This window comes from Myxine glutinosa, chromosome 7 (genome assembly GCF_964187855.1).
Source record: "Myxine glutinosa chromosome 7, kmMyxGlut1.1, whole genome shotgun sequence".
In the NCBI taxonomy this organism is placed as follows: domain Eukaryota; kingdom Metazoa; phylum Chordata; class Myxini; order Myxiniformes; family Myxinidae; genus Myxine; species Myxine glutinosa.
In genome coordinates, this window is record NC_136267.1 from 187,306,781 (window position 1) to 187,333,425 (window position 26,645).

The following is a 26,645-nucleotide window of genomic DNA, read 5'->3' on the forward strand; positions in this document are numbered from 1 at the left end:
TGCCCCCCCCCCCCTTTACCTCTTGGCCCCGTGGCAGCCCAACAGCCTTTTCCGCCGTTACCCCACTGGTGAGGGCCTCCACACACCCGGCTCCGTTGCCTCCTGCTGCCGCACAGCTCCACGGGTCGCCGGGGGTCTTCGTTACCCCACGGCGCTCAACCAGACCCTCCACTGACGAGCTCCAATTTCCAGATACGACTGGCTGCCAGGGGTAATTGCCGCAGAGGGGGGGGGGGGGGGGCGCAGGCATCACTCCTCAGAGCCTGATCTGTACCTGCGGACCCACACACCTTCCCCACCCACAAGATCCCAAAACACATTTCCTCCCCCCGTTGCCATTCAATTCTCAACACATTTCCAGAGATGGTGTTACAAAAAGTTGCCATGGCCTGCTATATGTGAAATCCCCATTCACCGTTGACCAATACATCTCCATTTCCAACACAATAATCACCACTCACTCTCCATTATCTCCAACCTCACGACCATATAAAAACACATAACCACAACACAAAAACAGACGCCACCCACAAGACTCTGTGTGGCCCACTGGCCCACATTCCATCCCCCTCACCGACCATGTCATCACTCTCACCCGCCCCCAACTCCAAATTACATGTGCCCAATTTAAATAGCAAGTCCTGGAGCCTGGGACAGTAAACATCAAAACACTCACCCCTACCTTGATATACAGGTAACTACGGTTGGTCAGGTCCAAAGTGCCATCCACCCCCAAAATCCCAAAATTTCTCATTGGACCTACCAAATTCTTCCAAATTTCTCTTTTGTCCCCACTATACTGGCAGGCATGTGGATCCGCATCCAACGGTGAACTGTTCTAAACAACAACACGTGGCTACGACAGCTCCACACCTCTACCGTGCAAGGGTCATCGGGACAAGGTGAGCAGTCAAAACGCCAACATGGCCCATGAGTGTCCATAAGGGTGCGACCCACCATCCATCCTTCGGCCCCCCCTGCGAGGAACACAGCTGCACCAGCCCCAGCTGGCCAATGTAGTGAGCACCTGCTACCAACAACACTACCGCACGCACAACCTCGGCCCTGGGGGAGACGGTCGCAGTGCGTGGCTTTCCCCGCACGTCACCTACGCCGCCCTCGTCCCCCAGCCCACACAACTGCAGCCCCCCAGTGCCCACCCACACTTGACCACACCAAGCTCCAGTCGACAGCGATGCTCCACCAGGAGACCCACCCAGAAGACATGGTCCACACACCTCGGACACGCACAGCACCACGTTGACCCTCAGAACACCCAACTACATCACCATAACCCGGCGTCCCAAATATCGGCACAGTCGCCCCCGCAACCAGTTGAAGGCTGTGTCCTGCTAACCTATCAATTTTATCACAGCCTCCAACACTTTGGTCTAACACCTGGATCAATAATGGTGTCACTGTGCAGTGACCACCATTTCTCTTCACAAAATTCACCCTTAAATTTGCATATAACCCCGAGATTACCCATGCCAAACATTTTTCACAATTCAGTAATTTCACCAAAGAAAGATGCTTTGCCATACACATGCCAGCCGAGCATGGCCCATATGCTCGGCACATTACAAATTCCCGATTCATCAATCCCGTGGCTCTCTTCCCAAACCGAGAGTCCATAAATCATAACGGAACATCTGTGGAAGGTCACTCTCACACCATCACGTTCCACAGATGCCCCAATGGTTGTCCGGTCGGCTATATCCATCCCTGTCCATTCGGTTCGACCCGCATCCATAGAGACCAGCACGGCATGGCAGGTCACCACATGCCGGCTGTCCCAGAGTCTCAGGGAGAGGGTGTCAGGCCGCAGGCCTCAATAAATGCCATCCCAGGCTTGAGAAACCACCTTGGACTCCCCCCCCCCCCCGGAGGTCTTAACCCCCACCAGTGTCCAGTGACCCTGTTGGCCCGAGCCAACCGCACAGGCGGCGGTCCGACTGACAAGGGACGCCACACTCCACCAGACCCCCTGTGGGGCCCAAGTCGTACCATGCCACCCATGGCTGGACCCCACGTCCAAATATCGCCAGCCCGGCTCCCCAGCTGGCTGGCATCCCAAAATTTCGAAAGGGGCACCTTTTCCCCGAAGCCATCCTCAATGACCTCCCCTGGTCCACTTCCCACAGCCCGGGGACCAACTCCAACCATGGCTGCTCCAAATCACATTCCCATTTTAATTTAATTTTAAATTTGTTTTTAACAATTTTTATCTCCTGTCCAAAACCGCAGCTGCAGGTAACAACCCCCTTAGGTTGTTCTGCCCCTCCCTGCAGCTGCTCCAAATTCCCGACGGGGACCAAACTTCAGAGGCTCTATCTCCCGATCCCTCTCTGTCCGAATCCAGCCCGGAGCCAACACACTCCCCCAACTGGTTGTTCAATTTCGGAGCCTCCGTTGCCAAATTGCAGTGTATGGTGAGAGTCCCTTCGGTCACTTCAACCACCTCCTCGGACCGGCTCACCTCATCACCCAGACTCCTTTGGGCCTGAACAAACTCTACCTCCATGGGACTGTCCCAGGTCCCCAGCCGCTGTGTCACATCATGCTCATCATCCCCATCAATAATGTGCGGCCCCGAAAAGTCTTCCCCAATAATACCCGGTCCGGCTCCATTACTTGGACCCCCAATAACTCTACCCCCTCTTGCTCTGAAACACTGCCCTGGCACAGCAAGTATTCAAATCCATCCCCCGGTTGGGGTGTTGTGGCATCCACCCGGTCCCGACAAACCTCCAGGCCAGCCTGTGGGAAACATTCCCTATTACAATTCTCACATTCCCCATTTCCTTCCATTGACACTCCCGGCTCCTGAGCCTCATGCACATCTGCATGGGCCGTACTTCTCCTCCATTCCCAATTTGGCCCCCCATTCCGATTCAATTTCTGCCACCATTGGCTTCTCCTGGGCCCCAACGGCACCATTCGTCCGTTCCTCCTCCAACTCACTCGTCCGGCATCCATTTTGTTAATCATACCGTCAATTAGATTTTCCAATCGCTCAGCCTGAGCCTCCATTTTATTTTCCAATCCCCCAATTTTATTGTTCATTTCCCCCATCTCTCCCTTCAACCCATCCATTTTATCACTCTGAGCATTTCTGCTGTTATTCAATTGCTCATTCTGAGCATTCATTTTGTTTTCCAGTTTCTCACTGTTTTGTTCACTGCGCTCCCTGCTATCATTTATTCCCTTCATTAGTCTTTCATACATGGCCTGTAAATCCATCGGAGCCGTCCCTACGGCGGGGGAAGCTCCACCACTGCTCTCTACCCCAACTACTTCCGACTCACTTCGGGTGCTATCTCCATCTTCCATCCTCCTTTCCTCCACACCGCTTACCTCTTCCATCCGTAAAGAAGGGGTCGCTTCTCCGTGCGGCTTTTCCAACTGTAATAAAATTTTAATTTTAATTGACGCGCTGTTCGCATCCCGTAAGCCCAATCGACTATGCAAATTTATCGCCTCAGACTACGAAAAATTGAGTCCAAATTCTCCACACTCCTTGACACCAAATTTACTCAGGGTTCAATCCCACTCCTGACTACCAGTTGTCGCGCGGACCCTTCCGGTTAATACCAGGGACCGCGGAAGACCAGAACGGCTTTACTTGAGGCGACGACAAAACACGGCTTGTGCTATCAAACGCGGGAAGAGAGAAGGGAAGAGGAAGAAGCGGGAGTGCGTAACTGTGGAAGGGGAACAAACTCAAACGGGCACAAGATTAGCAGGGAATGGAAAATAATACAAGGGTGTAGCAGTTACCGCTGGATGCACACAATCGCCTTGCACCGGCCAGAACACGGCCAGACGCGCCTCTCCCGGGCATGCCCGGACTCACTGTTCCCGGGCACGCCCGAACCTCCCGGGCACGCCCGGTCTCGTCTTTCCCGGGCATGCCCGCTCTCGCCTTTCCAGGGCTCGCCCAGAGCGTCCGGGCATGCCCGCTATCGCCTTTCCAGAGCTCGCCCAGAGCGTCCGGGCATGCCCGCTATCGCCTTTCCAGGGCTCGCCCAGAGCGTCCGGGCATGCCCGCTATCGCCTTTCCAGGGCTCACCCAGAGCGTCCGGGCATGCCCGCCCTCACCTTTCCAGTGCTCGTCCAGAGCGCCCGGGCACGCCCAGCCTCGACTTGCCAGGCCGCAGCCAAACACGCCCGGGCAGGTCCAGACTCGCCTTTCCAAGGCTCGCCTTTGACACCCGGGCATGCCCGGTATAGCTTTTGCCGGGCAAACTTCCCGACATAAATGTGTATATATATTGCTGCCCGATAAACGGGCTTTTGTCAGAATACCTGAGCTGTTTTGTTTCAATAAAGCAACTCGGACGAATTCCGTCTTTGGTCGCGTCAATTCTTTTGACTCGCGTTGGAGCGCAGCTCCTTCACTGGTGACCTACCGACATGGACACGGCAGTGACTCTTAAACTGCCTACCTTCTGGGAGGCTCACGCGGCTGTTTGGTTCGCCCAGGCGGACTCCCAGTTCGCCCTGCGAGGCATCACCGCGGACGACACCCGCTTCCACCACGTCGTGGCAGCGCTCGGTTCCGCCACCGTGGCCCGTGCCCTGAGCCTCCTCGAGCACCCGCCGGCTGCCGACAAGTATGACGCGCTGAAGACGCTCCTCCTCGACGCTTTCGCCCTCTCACCGGCGGCACGCGCACGGCGCCTGCTCGACCTGCCCGAGCTCGGCGACACGCACCCGTCCGAGCGCATGGACTATATGCTCTCGTTGCTCGGTGAGCACTCTCCGGATTTTCTGTTCCGCGAGTTGTTCCTTCGCCAGCTGCCTCACCCGGTACGCCTCGCCCTGGCTGGCACGTCGATCACCGATCCCCGCGCCCTCGCCAGGGAAGCCGATAAGATCTCCTCGGCGGGCCAACACATCGGCGCGGCTACCTGGAGCCTGCCGCCGTCCGAGGCGACGCCCACGACGCCCGAGCGCCCTGCGCGGTTGGAGGCTGAACTGCCGGTGAAACTGGCGGCCGCCATGCCGCACCGACCGCTTCTGACACGACGGCCGGGGCCTCCACCTGACCAGGCATGGTGTTATTACCACGCCAGGTTCGGACACAAGGCTCGGACGTGCCGACCCCCGTGCACTTTCGGCAAGTCGGGAAATGGCCGGGCCGGCGTTCATTCCCAGCCATGAGCGCCGGCCACTCGGGCAACTTGCTTTTTATTTGGGACAAAGCGTCCGGGCGGCGTTTCCTTTGTGACACCGGCGCCCAACTGAGCGTCATACCCGCCTCCGAGCAGGACAGGCGGGACGCCGTTTGCGGCCCCTCTTTGGTCGCTGCTAATGGCTCGGCCATACGCACTTTCGGCCCGCACAACGTCACCCTCTGCTTCGGCAGCCTGCGCTTTCAGTGGACCTTTGTGACCGCCTGCGTCCCCATGGCTTTGCTGGGCGCCGACTTCCTCTGCACGCACGGGCTGCTGGTCGACGTCAAACGTCGTCGCCTTGTCAACGCCGAGACCTTCAGCTCCCTGGCGTGCACGATGAGCAGCTCCGCACCGACCGAACTGGCGTGCGCCCTTCTGACGGTGAACGAGTTCGCTCGCCTGCTCTCGGAATTGCCGGCCCTCACACGGCCGACGTTTTCGGCCGTCGCAGTGCGGCATGGGATAGAGCACCACATACCCACTACGGGCCCGCCGGTCTACGCCAGGGCCCGCCGCCTCGACCCGGCCAAGCTCGCCATGGCAAAGGCCGAGTTCGACGCGTTGGAGCACCTCGGCATCGTGCGTCGTTCCAATAGCGCGTGGGCCTCACCACTGCACATCGTGCCAAAGCCGGGAGGCGGATGGCGCCCGTGTGGCGACTACCGCTGCCTCAACGACGCTACCACCCCCGACAGGTACCCGATCCCGCACATCCAGGACATTTCCGCCCGTTTGGCGGGACGGGTCATATTTTCCAAAATTGACCTGATACGGGGATACCACCAGGTACCTGTCCGGGCGGCCGACGTCCCGAAGACGGCCGTCATCACGCCGTTCGGCCTGTTCGAATTTTTGAGGATGCTGTTTGGCCTCAAGAACGCAGCCCAGGCGTTCCAGCGCTTAATGGACGGCATGCTGCGCAACCTGCCATTTCTTTTCGTCTATCTGGACGACATCCTCGTCGCCAGCACGTCCCGCGCCGAGCACCTCCTCCACCTCCGAACACTGTTTGGTCGCCTCAGCGAGCACGGCTTAATTGTCAACCCAGCCAAATGCCACTTCGGCACGACGACCGTTGACTTTTTGGGCCACCGCATCACCAAGACCGGGGCCGTGCCACTGCCGACCAAGGTCGAGGCCATCACCACGTTCCCGCGTCCCCGTTCCATCAAGGCCCTACAAGAGTTCCTCGGCATGGTGAATTTTTATCACCGATTCGTGCCACGCGCTGCTCAGCTCATGCGGCCCCTTTACGAGACCATCCGGGGCAAGCCGGCCAAGCATGACATCGTTTGGTCCGCGGCCATGGACGCGGCCTTCGCGAGCGCAAAACGGGCCCTCGCCGATGCAATGCTGCTGGCTCACCCGGTGCTCAACGTGCCCATCGCCCTCACTACGGACGCCTCCAACTACACGGTGGGCGACGTCCATGAACAATGGGTGGACGGGGTTTGGCAGCCACTCGCTTTTTTCAGCCGGCAGCTCCGGCCGAACGAGTTAAAATACAGCACGTTCGACCGCGAGCTGCTCGGTCTATTCCTGGCCGTTCGCCATTTCCGACACCTCCTGGAGGGCCGCCCGTTCACGGCTTTCGTCGACCACAAGCCGTTGGTCTACGCAATGGCCAAAGTCACGGAGCCGTGGTCGGCCCGCCAGCAGCGCCACCTCTCCGCCGTGTCGGAATTCACCACGGACATCCGGCACGTCGCCGGCAAAGACAACGCTGTGGCCGACTGTCTTTCTCGGGCCAGCGCGAACGCGGTCCACCTCGGCGTGGACTTCGCGCTCATGGCGGCCGACCAGACCACCGACACCTCGGTGCAGGCCCTCCGGGCGGCGGACACGGGCCTCCGCCTGGCCGACATCCCCTTCGCGGGCACCGTCCTGCTCTGCGACGTCTCCCAGGGCCAGCCTCGCCCCATCGTGCCCGTTTCCTGGCAGCGCCGCATCTTCGCCTCCATCCACGGCCTTTCTCACCCGGGCCGGAAAGCTTCTCAGAAGCTGGTGTCGGCGCGTTTCGTCTGGCACGGCCTTCGACGGAACGTCCGCGACTGGGCCAATGCCTGCACGGCCTGCCAGTGGGCCAAGGTCCACCGCCACACCCAGGCCCCGCTGGCACCTTTCACCGTGCCTGCACGGCGTTTCGACCACGTCCACGTGGACCTGGTGGGTCCCCTGCCCCCATCGCGGGGGTTCACCCACCTGCTCACCATGGTGGACAGGACCACCAGGTGGCCGGAGGCCGTGCCCCTCACCTCCACCACCACCGCCGACGTGGCGCAGGTGTTCATCGACACCTGGGTCACGCGCTTCGGCGCACCGGCGGACATCTCGTCCGACCGCGGCCCACAGTTCACGTCCGAACTTTGGGGCGCGGTCGCCCGCTCATTGGGGGTCACGCTGCACCGCACCATGGCCTACCACCCCCAAGCCAACGGGTTGTGCGAGCGGTTTCACCGCTCCATGAAGGCCGCACTCATGGCCGGCCTTCAGGATGATGGTTGGACCGACCGGCTGCCGTGGGTCCTTTTGGGCCTCCGCACGGCCCCCAAGGAGGACCTCCGGGCGTCCGCCGCCGAGCTCGTCTACGGCCAGCCGCTCCGCGTCCCGGGCGAGTTCGTGCCCGACGCTACCAGCCCCTGGTCCGCCGCACACCAGCGCTCGGACCTCCAGGAGGCCGCCCGCCGATTTGCCCCCGTGCCAACGTCCCGCCACAGTGGCCCCCAGTCCTACGTCCCCCCGGCGCTTCGCACAGCAGAGTACGTCTTTGTGCGTCATGATGCGCACCGGGGGCCACTCCGGCCGCCGTACGATGGGCCCTTCCGGGTCATGCGACGGGGCGACAAGTCCTTTGTCGTCGACGTTGGCGGCCGGTCGGACCGGATCTCTGTGGACCGCCTCAAACCGGGGCACATGGACGTCGACCGACCACCACGGTTGGCCCTTCCTCCGCGGTGAAGCCGCCCCCCGTCCACAGTTCCCCCCGCTCGACCACCCACCACCACGTCGGACCCCTCCCACGACCCTCCAGGGGTCGCTTCGGCCGGGTCATCCGGACCCCCCTTGCGTGTGTAGTGGTTACCGCTGGATGCACACAATCGCCTTGCACCGGCCAGAACACGGCCAGACGCGCCTCTCCCGGGCATGCCCGGACTCACTGTTCCCGGGCACGCCCGAACCTCCCGGGCACGCCCGGTCTCGTCTTTCCCGGGCATGCCCGCTATCGCCTTTCCAGGGCTCGCCCAGAGCGTCCGGGCATGTCCGCTATCGCCTTTCCAGGGCTCACCCAGAGCGTCCGGGCACGCCCAGCCTCGACTTGCCAGGCCGCAGCCAAACACGCCCGGGCAGGTCCAGACTCGCCTTTCCAAGGCTCGCCCTTGACACCGGGGCATGCCCGGTATAGCTTTTGCCGGGCAAACTTCCCGACATAAATGTGTATATATATTGCTGTCCGATAAACGGGCTTTTGTCAGAATACCTGAGCTGGTTTGTTTCAATAAAGCAACTCGGACGAATTCCGTCTTTGGTCGCGTCAATTCTTTCGACTCGCGTTGGAGCGCAGCTCCTTCAAGGGTTTATTTTAATAAGGATCGGGACAGGGAACCGCGACGATAAATCTAATTCCTAAATTGGGATCCCACACACCAGACTCAACAACAGGACACGGGGATGAATGAACAAAATAAACGTCGTGTAATGGTGATGTGGTGTGCGGTCTTATCTGTCCGTCGGTTGCAGTGTAACACGGCTCGAAACTCCGGCGTAGAGGCACCCTCCGTCCGCTTCGCACGCTTCGCTAGGCCCGAGCCAACGCCCTCGCCATTTGCACACGAGGTCCCGTTCACCACTCTAAGCTCCAGAAGTACCGAGCACTGCTCCAAGCACCACGAGCGAACCGTCAGTCCGAGGAAGAGAAGCGCAGGGACCAACAGATGTCGTACAGCGCCAATAGACCAGCGAAGAAGAACGGCAAAAGGGGAGAGAGGGCCAAAGGAGAGCAATTGCGACTGCGCGCTATGAAAACCCAAGAGACCTGCTCCTCCGAGCCAAGCCCCCGAATGTCGTGCAGCAAGCGCACTTTTATAACCTGGGCGGTGACGTCAGCCTTGGCGCGCCACCAACCAGTGCCTTCCACCGAACCTTCCAGCTCCTTCCCTCCAATCACACGTTCCCTGTGGCGTGGTCATAGCTCGTGGTGTAGCTGACGGCGGCCACCCGGCGGTGCCCCGTTCTGGCTTCTTCCAAGGTCGTTGTAAGGGATGGGGATTTAATTACTGTGTGCGCTAAAGGGCCTATCTAAGTGTTTACAGGTGTGCATTGCCATAAGGGACAAAGGTTTGATTACCAGGAGTGACACACAAGGGCTGTTATCTTTAATCCCTTCAACTACCCAGCACACGAACATCCTGGTATGTTCACAGGTATACTCCTTAACTGACAAACCGGACTAAACACACAGAACTTATTGCAGGGCAGGTACCTTATCGTGACAGACGAAGCATGTTACCTATTCAGATCTACCTGACTCTAGATATTGCGCTACCCCACCAACATAATAGTACTTAATTAATCACTAATAATAAAATAACTCATCAATTAATTGATTAATCAAAAAACAAAAAATAACCTTTGTTGACAAAGTACTTGCTCACTATTGTGCCGAAATTTCAGCTTCCTAGCTCAAAGGATGGCTGAGATATCGCCCGGACAAACAAAAAAGAAAACAAGAAAGCAAGAAAGAAAACCAGAGTGAAAACTGAGTACTCCCTTTCAGCGTGCGTCACTGCCGAGCCCCCTTCGGTGCCCGGAAATGACGATATGCAGCACCTGGGGATGGTGAAATTCAATGGTCAATCTATCCATGCCGCCTCCCCCCAATACCCTTTCCCTCCCACAGATCTCCCGATGTCCCTGTTCTCTGCTGTTGTACTTGTGTGCTTCCCTCTCTCTCCCCACCTTGTCCCCCGCTCCCTTTATTTTATGTTTTGTGTGTCCTTTTTTATGTTTTTTGTGATTGATGTTAGCTCTTACACGAGCCTCGATCTTGTATACAAAAAAAAAAACAACAACAAAAAAATTATTATTTATAATACTGTGGCGGACACAAAAGCCCACTGGCGTGGTGACATCATTCCACGCACCAAGTGGGCGGTGGCCACGCCCGAGGGGTAGGCGTGGCCTCATGATATACACCGGGCGACCAGCCCGGAGGAGTTCAGTGTTACAGTGTAGTCTTACAATAAAGACGTTTATATGTTACCGCTTGTCCGCTTCCTCCTTGCTCACAAGCAGCGCGCGTAACGCCGCGCTTTACTGGTGACCCTCGACGTTGGATCTGCCGGAGCGATCCTTCCACACGCGACGCCATCGCCATGGCCGCCTTCGTCAAACTTCCGGAATTTTGGGAGGCTCAGGCCGAAGTCTGGTTCGTCCAGGCCGAAGCCCAATTTCAGCTTCGGCACCTCACCGGCGATGACACGCGCTACTGCCACGTCGTCGCCTCCCTCGGGCCCGGCACGGCCGCTCGAGTTGTGTCCGTCCTTCGCCACCCACCGGACGGCCACAAGTACGAGGCACTCAAGCGGCTACTCCTAGCCACGTTCAGCCTCACGGACGACGCACGGGCCGACCGCCTCCTGGAGCTCCCCGAGCTCGGTGAGACGCGCCCGTCGGTCCGAATGGACCATATGCTGTCACTGTTGGGCGACGAAGCCCCCGGTTCGCTATTCCGGGCGCTTTTCCGTCGCCAACTTCCAGCGCAGGTTCGCCTCGCGTTGGCCGGGACCGGGCTAACGGAACCCCGAGCATTGGCGGCCGAGGCGGACAAGTACTTCGCCGCTTCGGACACGCGGGCGAGCGTTGGCGTGGCCGTCACGGCCTTCGACGCTGATGTTCCACAGCATCATCTTCTACAGCACGCTGAGGTTCAGCAGCATGCTGATACGCACCTCGTGAACGCCGCCACGCCCCGCCCACCGCCGCGGCGAAAACCGCCACCGCGGGGAAACCCGTCGACTCCACCGGCCTGGCGGAGCCAGCCGCGCTCCTCCAGCTCCACCACCTGGTGCTGGTTCCACGCCAAGTTCGGCCACGAAGCTCGGCGGTGTCATCCGCCGTGCTCCTTCAACGGGTCGGGAAATGCCCGGGCCGGCGCTCAATTGTGGCGATGAGCGCCGGCCGTTCGAGCAGCCTGCTGTTCATAACGGACACCTTCTCCGGGTGCCGTTACCTGTGCGTGCGACACGGCGTGCACCGCGCAGTCGGGTTGCTCGTCTGAGTTTCTCGCGGGGGCGGGGGGGGGGGGGCGTCAGACAAGCACGCCGCGGGTGGGGGCCCCGCGCTGCTTGCCTGCGAACGGGGACGCCCATCCGTACGTACGGAAAACGCTGCCTCTCTCTGCGGTTTGGAGGGCAGGTTTTTCCGATGGACGTTCGTCACCGCCGACGTGCCCATGGCACTGCTTGGCGCGGACTTCCTGTGCGCTAATGGGCTCCTGGTCGACGTCAAGCGCAGACGGCTTGTCCAGGCCGAGACGTTCAGCTCGCTCGCTTGTGCGTTGCCCAGCTCAACGAGCGGCTTGCCAAGCGGCTTGCCGAACGATTCGGTTCCGGCCACGTTGGTCTGTACGCTTCCGGCAGCGGACGCATTCACCCGCCTCCTCGCCGGCTTCCCGGCCCTCACGCGGCCCACCTTCTCGGCGGGGGCCGTCAAGCACGGGGTGGCCCATCACATCCCCACCGTCGGGCCACCGGTCTACGCCCGGGCACGCCGCCTCGAGCCGACGAAGCTGGCGGTGGCAAAAGCGGAGTTCGCTACCCTGGAGCGACTCGGCATCGTTCGGCGCTCCGAGAGCGCTTGGGCGTCGCCGCTGCACATCGTGCCGAAGCCCGGCGGGGGATGGCGACCGTGCGGGGACTATCGCCGTCTCAATGACGCCACGACTCCCGACCGCTACCCCGTCCCCCACATTCAGGACTTTTCCGCCCGTTTGGCGGGCAGGTCCTTCTTCTCGAAGGTGGACCTCATACGCGGCTACCATCAGGTCCCCGTCAGGCCGGAGGACGTCCCGAAGACGGCGGTCATCACGCCATTCGGACTCTTCGAGTTCCTGCGCATGCCCTTCGGTCTGAAGAATGCGGCTCAGGCGTTCCAGCGACTGATGGACAGCGTCCTGCGCGACTTGGATTTTGTCTACGTCTACCTGGACGATATCCTCGTCGCCAGCGCGTCCCGCGAAGAGCACCTACGCCACCTCCGCACGCTCTTCGAACGCCTGGGCCAGCATGGCCTGATTGTGAACCCCGCAAAGTGCCGGTTCGGCGCCGCCACAATCGATTTTCTGGGGCACCGTGTCACCAGGCACGGCGCCGTCCCCCTGCCGGCCAAGGTGGAGGCGGTGAAGGGGTTTCCGCGCCCCCGCACGATCAGAGGGCTGCAGGAGTTCCTGGGCATGGTGAACTTTTACCATCGGTTCCTGCCCCGTATCGCCCAGCTCCTGCGCCCCCTGCACGAAGCTCTCCGAGGTAAGCCGGGCAAAGGCGACGTTACCTGGACCGAGCAGATGGACACGGCGTTCATGGGCGCGAAGCTCGCCTTGGCTAACGCCACCATGCTCGCGCACCCGGCGCCCGATGCACCGATCGCCGTCACCACCGATGCCTCGGACTACGCGGTGGGCGCGGTGCACGAGCAATGGGTGCGTGGAGCTTGGCAACCGCTGGCGTTCTTTAGCCGGCAGCTTCGCCCGCCCGAACGCCGTTACAGTACCTTCGACCGCGAGTTGCTCGGACTTCACTTGGCGGTCAGGCACTTCCGCCATCTGCTCGAGGGCCGGGCGTTCACTGCCTTCGTCGACCACAAGCCGCTGATCTTCGCGATGGGCAAGGTCACCGAGCCGTGGTCGGCCCGGCAGCAGCGTCACCTCTCGGCCGTGTCCGAGTACACGACGGACATCCAGCACGTCACGGGGAAGGACAACCCGGTGGCGGATTGCCTTTCCCGGGCCGTCGCCCACGCAGTCCACCTCGGCATCGACTATGCCCGGATGGCAGCGGACCAGGCCGCTGACCCCGACGTCCAGGCCTTGCGGACCGCCGTCACGGGCCTCCGCGTAACCGAGGTGCCGTTCGACGGCGCGGGCGCGGCCCTCTTGTGCGACGTCTCCCTCGGGCGTCCTCGCCCCATTGTGCCCGCGGGCTGGCAGCGCCAGGTGTTTGACGCCATCCACGGCCTGTCCCACCCGGGCGCGAGGGCCTCCCAAAGGCTGATCGCCGAAAAGTTCGTCTGGCATGGCCTCCGGAAGGCCGTCCGCGGCTGGGCCAGGACGTGCCTCGCGTGCCAGCGCGCCAAGGTGCACCGGCACACCCAGGCCCCGTTGGCCCTGTTCACGGTGCCGGAACGCCGGTTTGACCACGTCCACGTGGACCTGGTGGGACCTCTGCCCCCCTCGCGGGGTTTCACCTACGTCCTCACCATGGTGGACCGCACCACCCGGTGGCCGGAGGCCGTGCCCTTGGCGTCGACAACGGCGGCCGATGTCGCGCAGGCTTTCATCGCCACCTGGGTCGCCCGGTTCGGCGCCCCCTCAGACATCTCATCCGACCGCGGCCCCCAGTTCACCTCGGAGCTCTGGGGGGCGGTTGCGCAGGGGCTCGGGGTCCGGCTGCACCGAACCACGGCCTACCACCCCCAGGCTAACGGCCTGTGTGAGCGATTTCACCGCTCATTGAAGGCCGCGCTCCGGGCCACCCTCCGCGACGGCGGCTGGGTCGACAGGCTCCCCTGGGTCCTGCTGGGCCTCCGGACGGCGCCCAAGGAGGACCTGCGCGCATCCGCGGCGGAGTTGGTCTTCGGGCAACCGCTGCGGGTGCCGGGCGAGTTCCTCCCCGACTCCACGGCACCATGGTCCGCGGCACAGCAGCGCTCCGCTCTGCAAGAGACCGCCCAGAGGTTCGCCCCGGTGCCAACGGCATGCCACGGGCGCCCACCGACGCACGTCGCCCCGGAGCTTCGCACGGCGGAGTACGTCTTCGTCCGCCACGATGCCCATCGGACACCACTGCGGCCCCCGTACGACGGGCCTTTCCGCGTGCTGGAGACCGGGGCGAAGCACTTCACCCTGGACATCGGCGGTACTCCTGACCGCGTTTCGGTAGACCGCCTCAAGCCGGCCCACCTCGATGTGGACCATCCACCGCCAGTGGCCCGACCCCCATGTCGGGGCCGCCCTCCTGCGGGCGGACCCCCGGCACCGCCCAGCCCCGCCGCCACGGCGCCCCCCGGTCCTGCACCCATCCCAGGGGCAGCCAGGGGCATCCCACCTGGTATCCCTGCACCCCGGACGCCGCCGATCGCCAGGGGGCGCTTCGGCCGGGTCATTCGTCTGCCCCGCAAACTGGCCCTCCAGGTGCGCGGGAATTCTGGGGGGGCGCGTGTGGCGGACACAAAAGCCCACTGGCGTGGTGACATCATTCCACGCACCAAGTGGGCGGTGGCCACGCCCGAGGGGTAGGCGTGGCCTCATGATATACACCGGGCGACCAGCCCGGAGGAGTTCAGTGTTACAGTGTAGTCTTACAATAAAGACGTTTATATGTTACCGCTTGTCCGCTTCCTCCTTGCTCACAAGCAGCGCGCGTAACGCCGCGCTTTAATACATTAGAATGTCCATTGTGTGAAAATGTAAACTTGGGATATAATAATACTTGAAAAATAGTATTTGGATTATTCCTCCCAATTGGTCCTGGTAACATAATTATATTGGCCCATGGTTTAAATGTGCTGTGGGGAATGAAGGAAAGTAGAAGGGCGGAGTGAGGCTGTTCTAGTGAAGAAGGATCCGTGGGATGGGCGGGCAAAGACGAAAACTGGGAGGGGTGGGTGAAGGAGAAATAGTGGGAGGAGCTGTTGAAGGATGAGTAGTGAGGGGCGGGGCAGAGGAAAGAGGGAGGAGCTGCTTAAAGAGATTGAGTGTAGGGGCGGGGCGGCTGAGGGAGGGATAGTGGGAGGAGCTGATGAAGGAGATTGAGTGTTGTGGCGGGGCGGGTGAAGGATGGTTGGTGGGAGGAGCTGCTGAAAGAGATTGACTGGAAACGACTGAAGAGATATCTCCGCCCTTTAGTCGTGCAACGTCTCTGCGTCCGGCCATGGCGGAGAGGAGTGTGGACGTCGTGCCGCTACCGCTAGATGTACGGGCCAAGCTTGCCGAGCTGGAGCTGGAACTCTCTGAAGGTGCGGAACGTGATCGGCATGATATTGTGTGCGGAGTACGCGGTGCTGACGTGGTGCTTTTATTCAAAGGCGGAGCCGTTTCCGTGGTGTCCGAGATCCAGCTGAGGCTGCGGGAGGTGTGAGAGCTGCGGGAGGTCTTGTGTGCTCGGATGGGCATTTGAACGCACTGTCGTCCTTGATGCGTCATTTCCTTGCCGATTGTGGGTGTACATGTATTCGGTGATTTGTGCGCTGTAAGTGTCGATCTAGATTGTACGTGAATCCAAACCTGGTCATGTTGTTTTTGTTTCTTAAACATCCATTCCCCGATCTCTCCCTCCCCATCCCTTCTCCCTCCCACCTGTCTCCTGCCTCTGTCTGTCTGTGTTTGTGTTCGTGTTTGTGTCTGTCTGTGTGCGTCTGTGTATATGTGTATGAGTGTCTTGCTGTCTCTCCTTCCCCACATGTGTATGTGTGAATGTATGTGTCTTTCCTGCCCCATGTGTATGTGTGAATGTCTGTCTGTCTCCTACCCCATGTGTGTATGTGTGAATGTCGGTCTGTCTCTCCTACCCCATGTGTGTATGTGAATGTCTGTCTCTCCTACCCCATGTGTGTATGTGAATGTCGGTCTGTCTCTCCTACCCCATGTGTGTATGTGAATGTCTGTCTGTCTCTCCTACCCCATGTGTGTATATGTGAGTGAATGTCTGTCTCTCCTGCCCTACATGTATATGTGAATGTCTGTCTGTCTGTCCTGTCCCACGTGTATATGTGAATGTCTGTCTGTCTCTCCTACCCCATGTGTGTATATGTGAGTGAATGTCTGTCTCTCCTGCCCTACGTGTATATGTGAATGTCTGTCTGTCTCTCCTACCCCATGTGTGTATATGTGAGTGAATGTCTGTCTCTCCTGTCCTACGTGTATATGTGAATGTCTGTCTGTCTCTCCTGTCCTACGTGTATATGTGAATGTCTGTCTGTCTCTCCTACCCCATGTGTGTATATGTGAGTGAATGTCTGTCTCTCCTGCCCTACGTGTATATGTGAATGTCTGTCTGTCTCTCCTGCCCTACGTGTATATGTGAATGTCTGTCTGTCTCTCCTGCCCCATGTGTGTGTTTGTGTGTTTGTTTGTGTGTGTGTTTGTTTGTGTGTCTCGTTGGTTATCTCTATAATTTGGGTTGTAGAAGGTGGAACGGAGTCCTCCCAGGACTCCGAAGTGTCCACCCCTGCTCCGGTTTCCTTGTTTTTATATCTAGTTTTTTGATATCCACTTGTGACCAGGTTACTATTCTGCATCTGTACTGGAACACTGGTATTGCTATACTTGGTTTATGGCTTTAATTTTGTTTCTTGGGGTGAGACATGTTTTCAGGATCAGCGTCAATCTATGCAGGTATTGTTTGGTAATTGTTTCATGCATTTTTTTTTTTGACAAATTTGGCAGCCCTCGTCCACTCCTGCATCGTTGTATCTAGGTCAATTTTAATGTTGTCTGTTTTTTTTTGGTCTGCCTTGCACGAATGTGCACTTGGCACACTTATCTCTGCAAAATTCCATTTGGATATCATCCGAGAACCGTTTCACTAATTTCAGATGTTCTGCCAATTTCCTGTCGTTTGGTGCAAAGAGTTTTATTTTAAATGCTCCATGTACAGTAGATGCGTCAAATTTCCTGTTTCGTTAGACGTTTTTTTTATTGGATGTTAGGGTGTATCTGTGTCCTTTCTCATTAATGAGGTTCCTTGGTGGGTCCAAGTCCAGGAAAACCAGGAGAGAAGGGCTGTCTCCTTGGAAGATCCCGTGTCATATCTTTACTCCTTGTATTTCAACCTTTCCTTCAGAGTTCTACAGGATTAGTGTGGTATTCCATAGATCCTTGGCCTTCACAATCGGCTTCATTATTTGGGGATTTATATTCACACACAGGATTATAATACCAGCCTAGGGTAAGAGGTCCAGCAGGTCAACCAGGGAAGTACAGCTGATTGATGACCTGAGTGTCCCAAACTAATCAAGATGGTACTATATCTGCCACGGCTGTGGTTCAGAAGCAAGGTTCGGCTAGGTTGTTGAATGTGCGATCAATGGGGGAAGAAGGGTTTTGAGGTTGGGAGATGATCCAGAGAAGTAGCTTGGAAGTGTTGTGTGTACAGGAGACCAGATGGAAAGGAGACAGGGTGAGGAGGTTGGTCGGAGGATACAAGCTGGTGCATGCGGGTGGGGATGGAATGAGTAATGGTGTGGGAATAATAGTATCGGAAGAGATCAGCAAGCATGTGGTCAGAGTGGAAAGATGGAAGGGACAGATCATTATGGCATGGGTGGTGATGTAGAGGCAAATGATGTGTATTATGTCCGTATGTGAGCCACAAATGGGAAGGACTGGGGTGGAGAAGCAGGAATTCAGTGACGCACTGGAGTGGATGATGGGAATGGATGAGATTGAGGCGATGCTGTGCATTACAGGAGACTTTAATGCGGATGGTGGAGTAGCAGAGCCGAGCAAAGAGGAATTTGTTGGTAAATTTGTTTGGGGAACAAGGAATAGAGAGGGTCAAGAGCTCGTGGAGCTGGTAGCAAGGAATGGGATGGCCATAGCTGGTTCATTCTTTCAAAAGTGGGAAAGCCACAAGATTACCTATAGGTATGGACAGCATAGAACAGAATAGGATTTGGTGGTAGGAAGGAAGCAACATTTGTGGAGGGTTAAGGATTGCAAGGCAGTAGCAGGAGAGCATGTTACCTACCACCCAGTACAGGCCTGTGGTATTTGTGAAACTGATGAAGAAATGGCAAGAGGATGAGTGTGGGGGTCAGAAGGTTATTAGCTGGGGGAAGTGTAGGTGAAACATCCCAGTATAGTGCAAGGACAGGGTGAGGGCCAGGTATGAGCAACTTGGCGAAAAAGCGGAAGGTTTGGAGGAGTGGAAGTACAAGCGTGTTTAGAGGAATTACAGAAGTGTTGTGTGGAAGGACGGCAGGAAAAGGAGCATCGAGGGATATAAACAAGGTATGGTGGACGGAGGAAGTAGCAAAGGCAGTTGGTGAAAAGAGGGAGGTTTGGAAGAGGAGAGAGACTATCAAGAATAGAGGGAGGCAGCCGGATGTGTGGTTGCTGTACCTGTATGGCCAGAATAAGAAAAGTGCAAGAAGAGTTGTAGATAAGGTAAGGAATGAAATGGAAGAGGTGTAGTACAACAATTTGGAAGAGAATGTTGGGAGGGAGATGATCTAGGAATTGGCTCATGATGGGGATGAGGGCAGCAAGGACATGAAGAGTGGGATGGTGATTAAGGATGGGGGCAGTGGGCTAGTGGCAGAGAGGGACACAGTATTGAAGGTGTGGGTGGGAGTCATATTTCAAAGAGCTGTTGAACCAGGAAGGAGATGGAGCTACTGAGTTATGTGGAGGGGAAAGTGTAGTTGGTAGAGATCGAGGAAGTGTGGACGGCATTGAAGTGGTTGAAAAAGTGAAGGACGCCAGGCAAGTATGAGGTGTGTACAGAGATGATAATTGCAGCGTGAGAAGTTGGAGTCTTTTGGACGAAGAGGTTGTTAAATGCATGTATGAGAGGATTTAATGCCAGAGGATTGTAAGAAAGTGTTAATTGTGCCAATGTGGAAGGTGGATGCTCAAGATCTGGGGAAGTACAGGGGTATTACCCACCTTGGTTACACTCCATGTCATGAAGGTGCTGGAGAGGGTTCTGGACAGGAGAATAAGGAAGAGAAGAGTAGCAGGGGTTTAGAAATGGTAGGAAAGAGGTGATGTGGGTCGGGCAGCATAGAAAAGAAATGAATATCAGGTGAGAGAGAGGAAGGAGATCATACAGGGGAAGAATAGGTTTGAGTGTGGGGGGGGGGGGGCGTGGTGGGGGGGGGGGGCATTGAACACAGGGTGGTAAGTCAGAGGCAGAGGCGTGCAGGATGAATCAGGTGGGTGAGAATGTATGGAGGAGGGTGGAGGGTGTAATTGTAGGGGTCACTCGTACTGGACTGGATCATCAACACCTTCAGACTCTTACAGATAAATTTATTGAAGTACGTGCACAGGGAGAGAAAACATTTAAGCAAGCCATTGTTACGTATGTAAACCCTCGCAGATCTCTCAGGAGAGCAATCAACAAGTGTGCCGTATTTATAGTAATTCAAAGAGCGGCCTATGAGCCGAAAAAACACCCAAAAGCAAGGAGATAAGGAGTGGTTCAAGGAGGCCAGCCACAAGCGGAAAACGAGCCATGAGAAAGAAAAGGGAGTCAACTGTACGTGCAAGATGATGTCAAGCACCCAAGTTTACAGTTTGCCTAACAGATTACCTCAACAGCTACCATGACCAAGAACAAAGCACTGCCTCAATCCCTCTTCCTACCTGGCACAGTAGATCTTTAACTCGCAAAGGAATACGTGTTTAAAAGAAATACATTGAAATCCCACATAATGGCAGACAAAGATTTTGAAAAGAGATTGAAAGAAAAGGTTATGTTGTCGAGTATAACGTCGGCCGACCTTTACTGTCTCAGATGGTGGCACTGAGAGACGACAACAGGCTTCAGGTTTGCAAGAATAAATGCGTCAGGAGGATTGCGGGAGTGAAGAGGGTGGATAGAAGGAGAATGGTTGAACTGAGAGAGGAGATTGGAGAAATGCCAGCTGAGATGGGCTGGACATTTGATGCAGATGGGGAAGAGAGGGGAGTGTTTGAGAGAACAAGGTTGGAGGAAAAGTGGTAGACTGGTTGAGATGGGATGATTGTGTGAAGAGGTGTATCAGTAATGTGTGGGTGGGGAAAGGAAAGACAGCGGAGTTCTGAATGTATTGGAGTTTATTGGTGATTATTGAGTGCATGTATATGGCTATATGCACTCATCTATCTATAATTCCAGTAATCTCTGTACGTCTGTACGTTTGTACGTCTGTACGTTTGTTTGTCTGTGACCGCTGTTTCTCGACAACCACGGGTCCGATATACTTTTAACTTGCCAGGTATATTGCTGGGGACCCGAGGATGTGCCTTTTCAAGGTTTCATATTAATCGGACAATTACTTACCGAGCTATGTCCAAAAAACGATTCAACCAATCAGAGAGCAGCGAACGATCGCGTGTGCCGAACGTGGAGGACACACTCTGCCTCGGATGGCACATTTGAGAGCGTATTCATTTATTTCACGTTTGCAAACTATGTTGGCGTTAAACTATGTTTTAAAACTAATAAAACCGAATTTGCGATTCATTCGCTTTCCTGCGCGTTTGTGCACGCGATGGCGATTTCTTTACCAAACTCCGGAAGCCGTTCGCTTTGGACCAAACCATTGCATGTAAATAGAGGGGGGGGATTGTCACCGTACTCGCAAGCCGTTCGCTTTGGACCAAACCATTTCATGTAAATAGAGGGGGGGGATATAATTTTAGATATAGATATAGTACGGGCAATGCCCTAGTATACATAATGCATGTACGTATATGTGTATGTATTGTTTTGGTGGCCGGAGCTGAATCCCATTTCCGGCACCAATGTGTTATGGTGCTGGGACAGGAATCGTGCTCCTGAACACCGAATATGTTATGGCCTTGGGTTCGGGTTTACTACGAGGGGGTTAACCTCCGTTCCCTCCCGAACTTACGGAACCTGCGGTTGCCACGCACGAATAACTTCGTGTGTAGCAGGTTGCGAATCGGCAACTACGAACGTCGATTTGTCCTTAACGCGATGGCTTACCTGTACCACCTGACTGTCCCAATCGGGGAACGCACCGCACCCTCCGGTGGTACATCAATTTAGATGGCCGAGTGAAAACCGTTGGTAATCGCCGGAGTAATGGTAATGTCGTTACAGCCGATGTTAACCTGGGCAATGGCGGATCAATGGATCAATGAAGGAAAAGACTTTCACGCACAGAGAGAAAGGAAACGTTTAACAATTTGATTTATTACAGATATTTACTATGTAATTATTCAATTGGCAAGAAAAACGGATGAGAAGCAGGATTAGCTTATTCTATGCCTTATTACGATCACTACGAATAAACACCACATGGGCCCAGCACACCTTCGAGGGGGAGGGAAGGGGAACGGACAAACGAAGGGAACCTGATAGCACAAAGGCTACGATGCTCCGGATGCCTCCTCGCGACGCCCCCCGCCCATCCTCCCGTCTCGTTGTCGCCACTGAGCAGTACGGACAGGTAATGAAGATCCCAGCACGGACAGGCAGAGTGAGGCCGATCGTCAGCACCGCAGAGTGACCCAGACCAAGAGGAGCACACGTGCTAGGTCCACAATCCAGGCCCCAAGAGTGGAGCACACGTGCTCAGTGAACCCAGCAGAAAGACCGGCCAGAGAGTGAATCAGTCTTGAAATCTCCCTTTGTTCACCCTCTCTGAGGGTGGGTGGGATATTGGAGGTGTCCTGGCTCCCTATTTGTGGAGTCAGTTACTCCGCCCCACAAGGTCCCCCAAAATGATTCACGACCTGATTGGTGGGTTTCTGAACCTGGACACCAAGGTGTGCCTTGGAGCCTGGTCCATTGCCTGATAAATTACCCCTTATGAGAGGAGGACCTGTCTTTCCTTTCCCCAATACATAAAGACATACTAACCTGACATAAGGGAAAGGGACTAAGATAATGGTCTGCTATGAAATAATTATTCTAAGGGACCTGTATGGTGGTTACCATTATTTTTTAGTTGTTTCCCAAAACCGCAACAGTATATATATGTGTGTGTGTATATTTGTGTATGTATGTATTGTTAATGTGCGGCTTCCTTCTTGTAACTATAGTGCAGTAATTGGTCTTTATTTTGACTAAGAAGAGCGGCTGAAGGAGACAGGAATTTATATATTACAAAGGAGGTGACTATTATCATTAATCCAAATAGCTTTAGTATTTTCTTGGTGATTTATCATTGATCCATTTATCTTTGGCATTTTCCTTGGAGATATCTCTTGAATTCAGATATCTTTGGCATTTTCCTTGGAGATTTATCATTAATCCATATGTCTTTAGTATTTCCCTGGTGATTTATAATCAATGCATATATATTTGGGAATTTCCTTGGTGATTTATCATCAATCCATGTATCTTTGGGATTTTCATTGGTGACATCTCATTAATCCATATGTCTTTAGTATTTCCCTGGTGATTTATAAATCGATGCATATATATTTGGGAATTTCCTTGGTGATTTATCATCAATCCATGTATCTTTGAGATTTTCATTGGTGACATCTCATTAATCCATATGTCTTTAGTATTTCCCTGGTGATTTATAATCGATGCATATATATTTGGGAATTTCCTTGGTGATTTATCATCAATCCATGTATCTTTGGGATTTTCATTGGTGACATCTCATTAATCCATATGTCTTTAGTATTTCCCTGGTGATTTATAATCAATGCATATATATTTGGGAATTTCCTTGGTGATTTATCATCAATCCATGCATCTTTGAGATTTTCCTTGGTTATATCTCATTGATCCATATATCTTTAGTATTTCTCTGGTGATTTATCAATAATCCATATATCTTTGGGATTTTTCTTTTGTCATTAATCCATATATCTGGGATTTTTCCTTTGTGATGTATCATTAATCCATATATCTTGGATTTTCCTTTGTGATGTATCATTAATCCATATATCTGGGATTTTCCTTTGTGATGTATCATTAATCCATATATCTGGGATTTTCCTTTGTGATGTATCATTAATCCATATATCTGGGATTTTCCTTTGTGATGTATCATTAATCCATATATCTGGGATTTTTCCTTTGTGATGTATCATTAATCCATATATCTGGGATTTTCCTTTGTGATGTATCATTAATCCATATATCTGGGATTTTCCTTCGTGATTTATCATCAATCCATATATCTTTCAGATTTTCCTTTGTGATGTATCATTAATCCATATATTTGGAATTTTCCTTTGTGATGTATCATTAATCCATATATTTGGGATTTTCCTTTGTGATGTATCATTAATCCATATATCTGGGATTTTCCTTTGTGATGTATCATTAATCCATATATTTGGGATTTTCCTTTGTGATGTATCATTAATCCATAAATTTGGGATTTTCCTTTGTGATGTATCATTAATCCATATTGTTACAGACACGACTTTGATGTTAAGGTGGGCCGAGCGGAATGGCCGTCGTGTCCGCACAAATTACCCGATTGTACTCGAACGTTGACGAAGCCGCGCCACGCTGGCTCAATAAGAAAAAGAAGACACCCGGCTGGGTTATAAAATGACGACACCAGGGATACGGTTCTCAAGACCTCCGGAGGAGATTATATTCGTTACGGAAGGTCAGATTACAGGGACGAGAGGTACAACATAGAAAGACAAGCACTTAGACACAAGCTTATCTTAACCCCGGACAGACGACAGGTAAACGGGACAAGGCTGACTCACACGGGGGTTGATGGCAGGTAAGCGGTTGTCGATGGCTCCAGGTGCACCTGTGCTCAAAGGTTAGAATCGACCCGGTCCGGTCCAGAGATGCGGGAGGTTTCACAGCGCTCGGAGGGGACGTTCTTTCACAGGCGGGCCTTCCTCTCTCAGCGCTCGCAGGTCCTTCTTTCTCCAGCTCGGGGCGCATCTCTCGTCACATCCGGCGCGTGGCCGCGTATATCCGGCGGGGAGTGACACGCCCTCGGCTCGTTAGCTCCGCCTCGTGGAATCGGCACGTTGCTTCTCATTGGGTGCGTGCGGGGGGTTTACCAGGCTCCGCCCTTGACGAGGAGCTGACAAGGAGCCCCTTCGTGGTAACCCCGTGGAGCGCATGGTCTGGAGCGCATCGTCTGGAGCGCATCGTCGATGGCGGCGAACCGAGCCGGTGGGAGGACGCACACTCCCCCCCGCGCAGCGCCGTGCCCCTCTGTTGTTGTAGACGGGGAAGAAGATGGGAGGAGGTATGGGAAAGGTCCTAAACTCACTACTGATGCCATATAATCACATTCTGGTGCAACGAAGTCATAATTAATGGAAACGAGGCCTTAACTGACATAGACTAAGAATAACTAGGAAGATGTCCGAAAGTTGTCTACGTGTGGTGCGGTGGACCTGGGCACGACATTTAATGGGGGAATAAGGGGAAGGTCGGCTCTACTGATTGTTATTTACATGCAATGGGACTAGGGAATGGGGGATTGGGGAAAGTTGGGGAGTATTGGAGAAAATAGGGGAATATTTACAAGCGGATATGGAGGCCAAATTCCATATTCGCAACATTGCACCCTTCTCTACCCTCGGGGCGTCCCGACCCGATAAATTTTTACCTACTTTAGTGTGGCACGCAATGTAGTTCCCTCTACTATTAACTCTACCCTGAGTGCGACAGTTTTACAGATATTCACGAATGAGTAAATATGTCCCCCTGCGACGTTGCACCCTTCTCCTCACAGAAACACACCCACAGGATAACCGAATCCGGAAAGAATTCTCAAACTACACATACAGCCGGTAGGGAGCATTATTTACAAGACTACGCTGCTATTTACACTACGATCCAGGACCTGTTTTTGGAGGAACACATGCAGATGTTATGCATAGAGAGAGCGTGCTTGCCAACATCGATACACCAACCCACGAGTGCTCTGTGGCCGACGGCCTTTAATAACGTGCAGAGCACCCTTTCCCAGCATCAAAAGCACCACCCCACCACCAATCGGTGCAGTCACCATTGTTCATTGGAATAAAAATAAATTCGACAACCCCTAACCCTGCAGGTGTCTCTTGCTCTTCTTGTGGTGCACTTGGTGTTAACTAAAAGTGGTTCACCTGTATGGCATAGGTGCCACGTTGACCCATAGGTCCATCCCCGGGTGGTGCTTGGCCGCAAACGAACTGCGGTCCATTGTGGGTGGCCACAAACATTGCGGTCCATATGGTGTATCGATCCCGGCAGCAAACAGCGAAAGTGCAGGCCCACAACTGCGCAGCCAGCACCTCTCTCTCCTCTCTCTCTACCCCAAAGCCAGATCCTCGGAGGTGGGAGACAAAAGAAGCAGACAAGTGAGTAAGGTGGTAAGGGCGCAAAAGTGCACGCAATGTAAGGTGATGCACACTGGGGGCACATGGGAACCAGGTGAGACAGGTACGTTCCTATCGTACGCCCCCCCCCCCCACCAGGTAACCTACATGGCCCCTCCCTTACCCCTTACTGTATCCACAAAACACAACACTACCCATAAACATCTACTTTACAAATCAACAAACATCCCTACTGTCTTCCCCGTTCCTCCCATAAACCAAATTCGTCTTCTCTCCCTCCTAACCAATCAAATTTGCCATTTTCAACTCTCCTCAAAATTTGCCATTTTCAACTCAACATCAAAATTTGCCATTACCAATTCAACATCAGTCCCTCCTAGGGAGGGAGAGATGGAATCACCCCAATGTCTCATCCACGTCGTGATGCGTCTCACAAATCCTCACAGCAATCTCATTTCCTGCAACAAAACAAAGAAAACACAGGTGTGGAGTCATCATCATCACCACAGGTAAGTGGCTGCGTATGGTGCGACAGGTTCATCAATCCTAACTATTTCCTACATGACTTTAACAACTTTACACTACCCGGGGTCTTTCTCCGGCCAAACCATTGGCCCTCTTACACTATGGGTTCTAAAAACCAATTCCCATTGGCCAAACTGTGGTGCTTTTCAATTTGGGGTCTCACTCCCCCGATTCATCTCCCGGTGCCCTCGTACAATTTCTGGGCTGCGACGTGTACCTCTCCCAGTGGGTCTACCCACCTGCACACCTCCACCACTGCAGTTGCCTCCGAGCTTACCTGCTCCTTACCCTAACCTAACTACCAGGGGAAGGCCCTCTGGCACTCTCCCCACTCGGTGCCCTCTCTGGCACTCTCCCCACTCGGTGCCCTCTCTGGCACTGGGCTACCCGGGTCCATCCTCCGGATCCTCGGGCCCCATCCACAACTCTACCGGCTCCCAGAGCCCACCTGCGGCCTCACCTGGCCGACATCCTCACAGTGGTGGAGTGCCCAACCAACTACACACACTAACAGGCTACACGCCCCGCCATTTCCACAACACTAATGCACCCATTCACAACACCATTCTGCAACCGCACCACAAATGCCAATATCCAACCACAATTTACCTGCACCCTCTACCTAACACTTACACTACCCGCCCCGGGTACTCGTGAAAGGGGTCCACTCTTCCCCCATCCACACCTTCGCACCATGCACACCACTCCGTACCACTCACTCC

The 26,645-nt window shown here is 54.8% G+C and overlaps 1 protein-coding gene across 1 annotated transcript in view; it reads left to right on the forward strand.

Moving 5' to 3' along the window:
• Window positions 1-15,297: 15,297 nt before the first annotated feature.
• The window catches only part of LOC137430925 (disco-interacting protein 2 homolog C), a gene marked incomplete in the record, with an annotated part of 587,612 nt that continues 576,264 nt past the window's right edge, over window positions 15,298-26,645 (forward strand). The window contains 1 exon segment of the mRNA XM_078782629.1: window positions 15,298-15,410. Within this exon segment, the coding sequence (XP_078638755.1) occupies window positions 15,326-15,410 (85 nt within the window).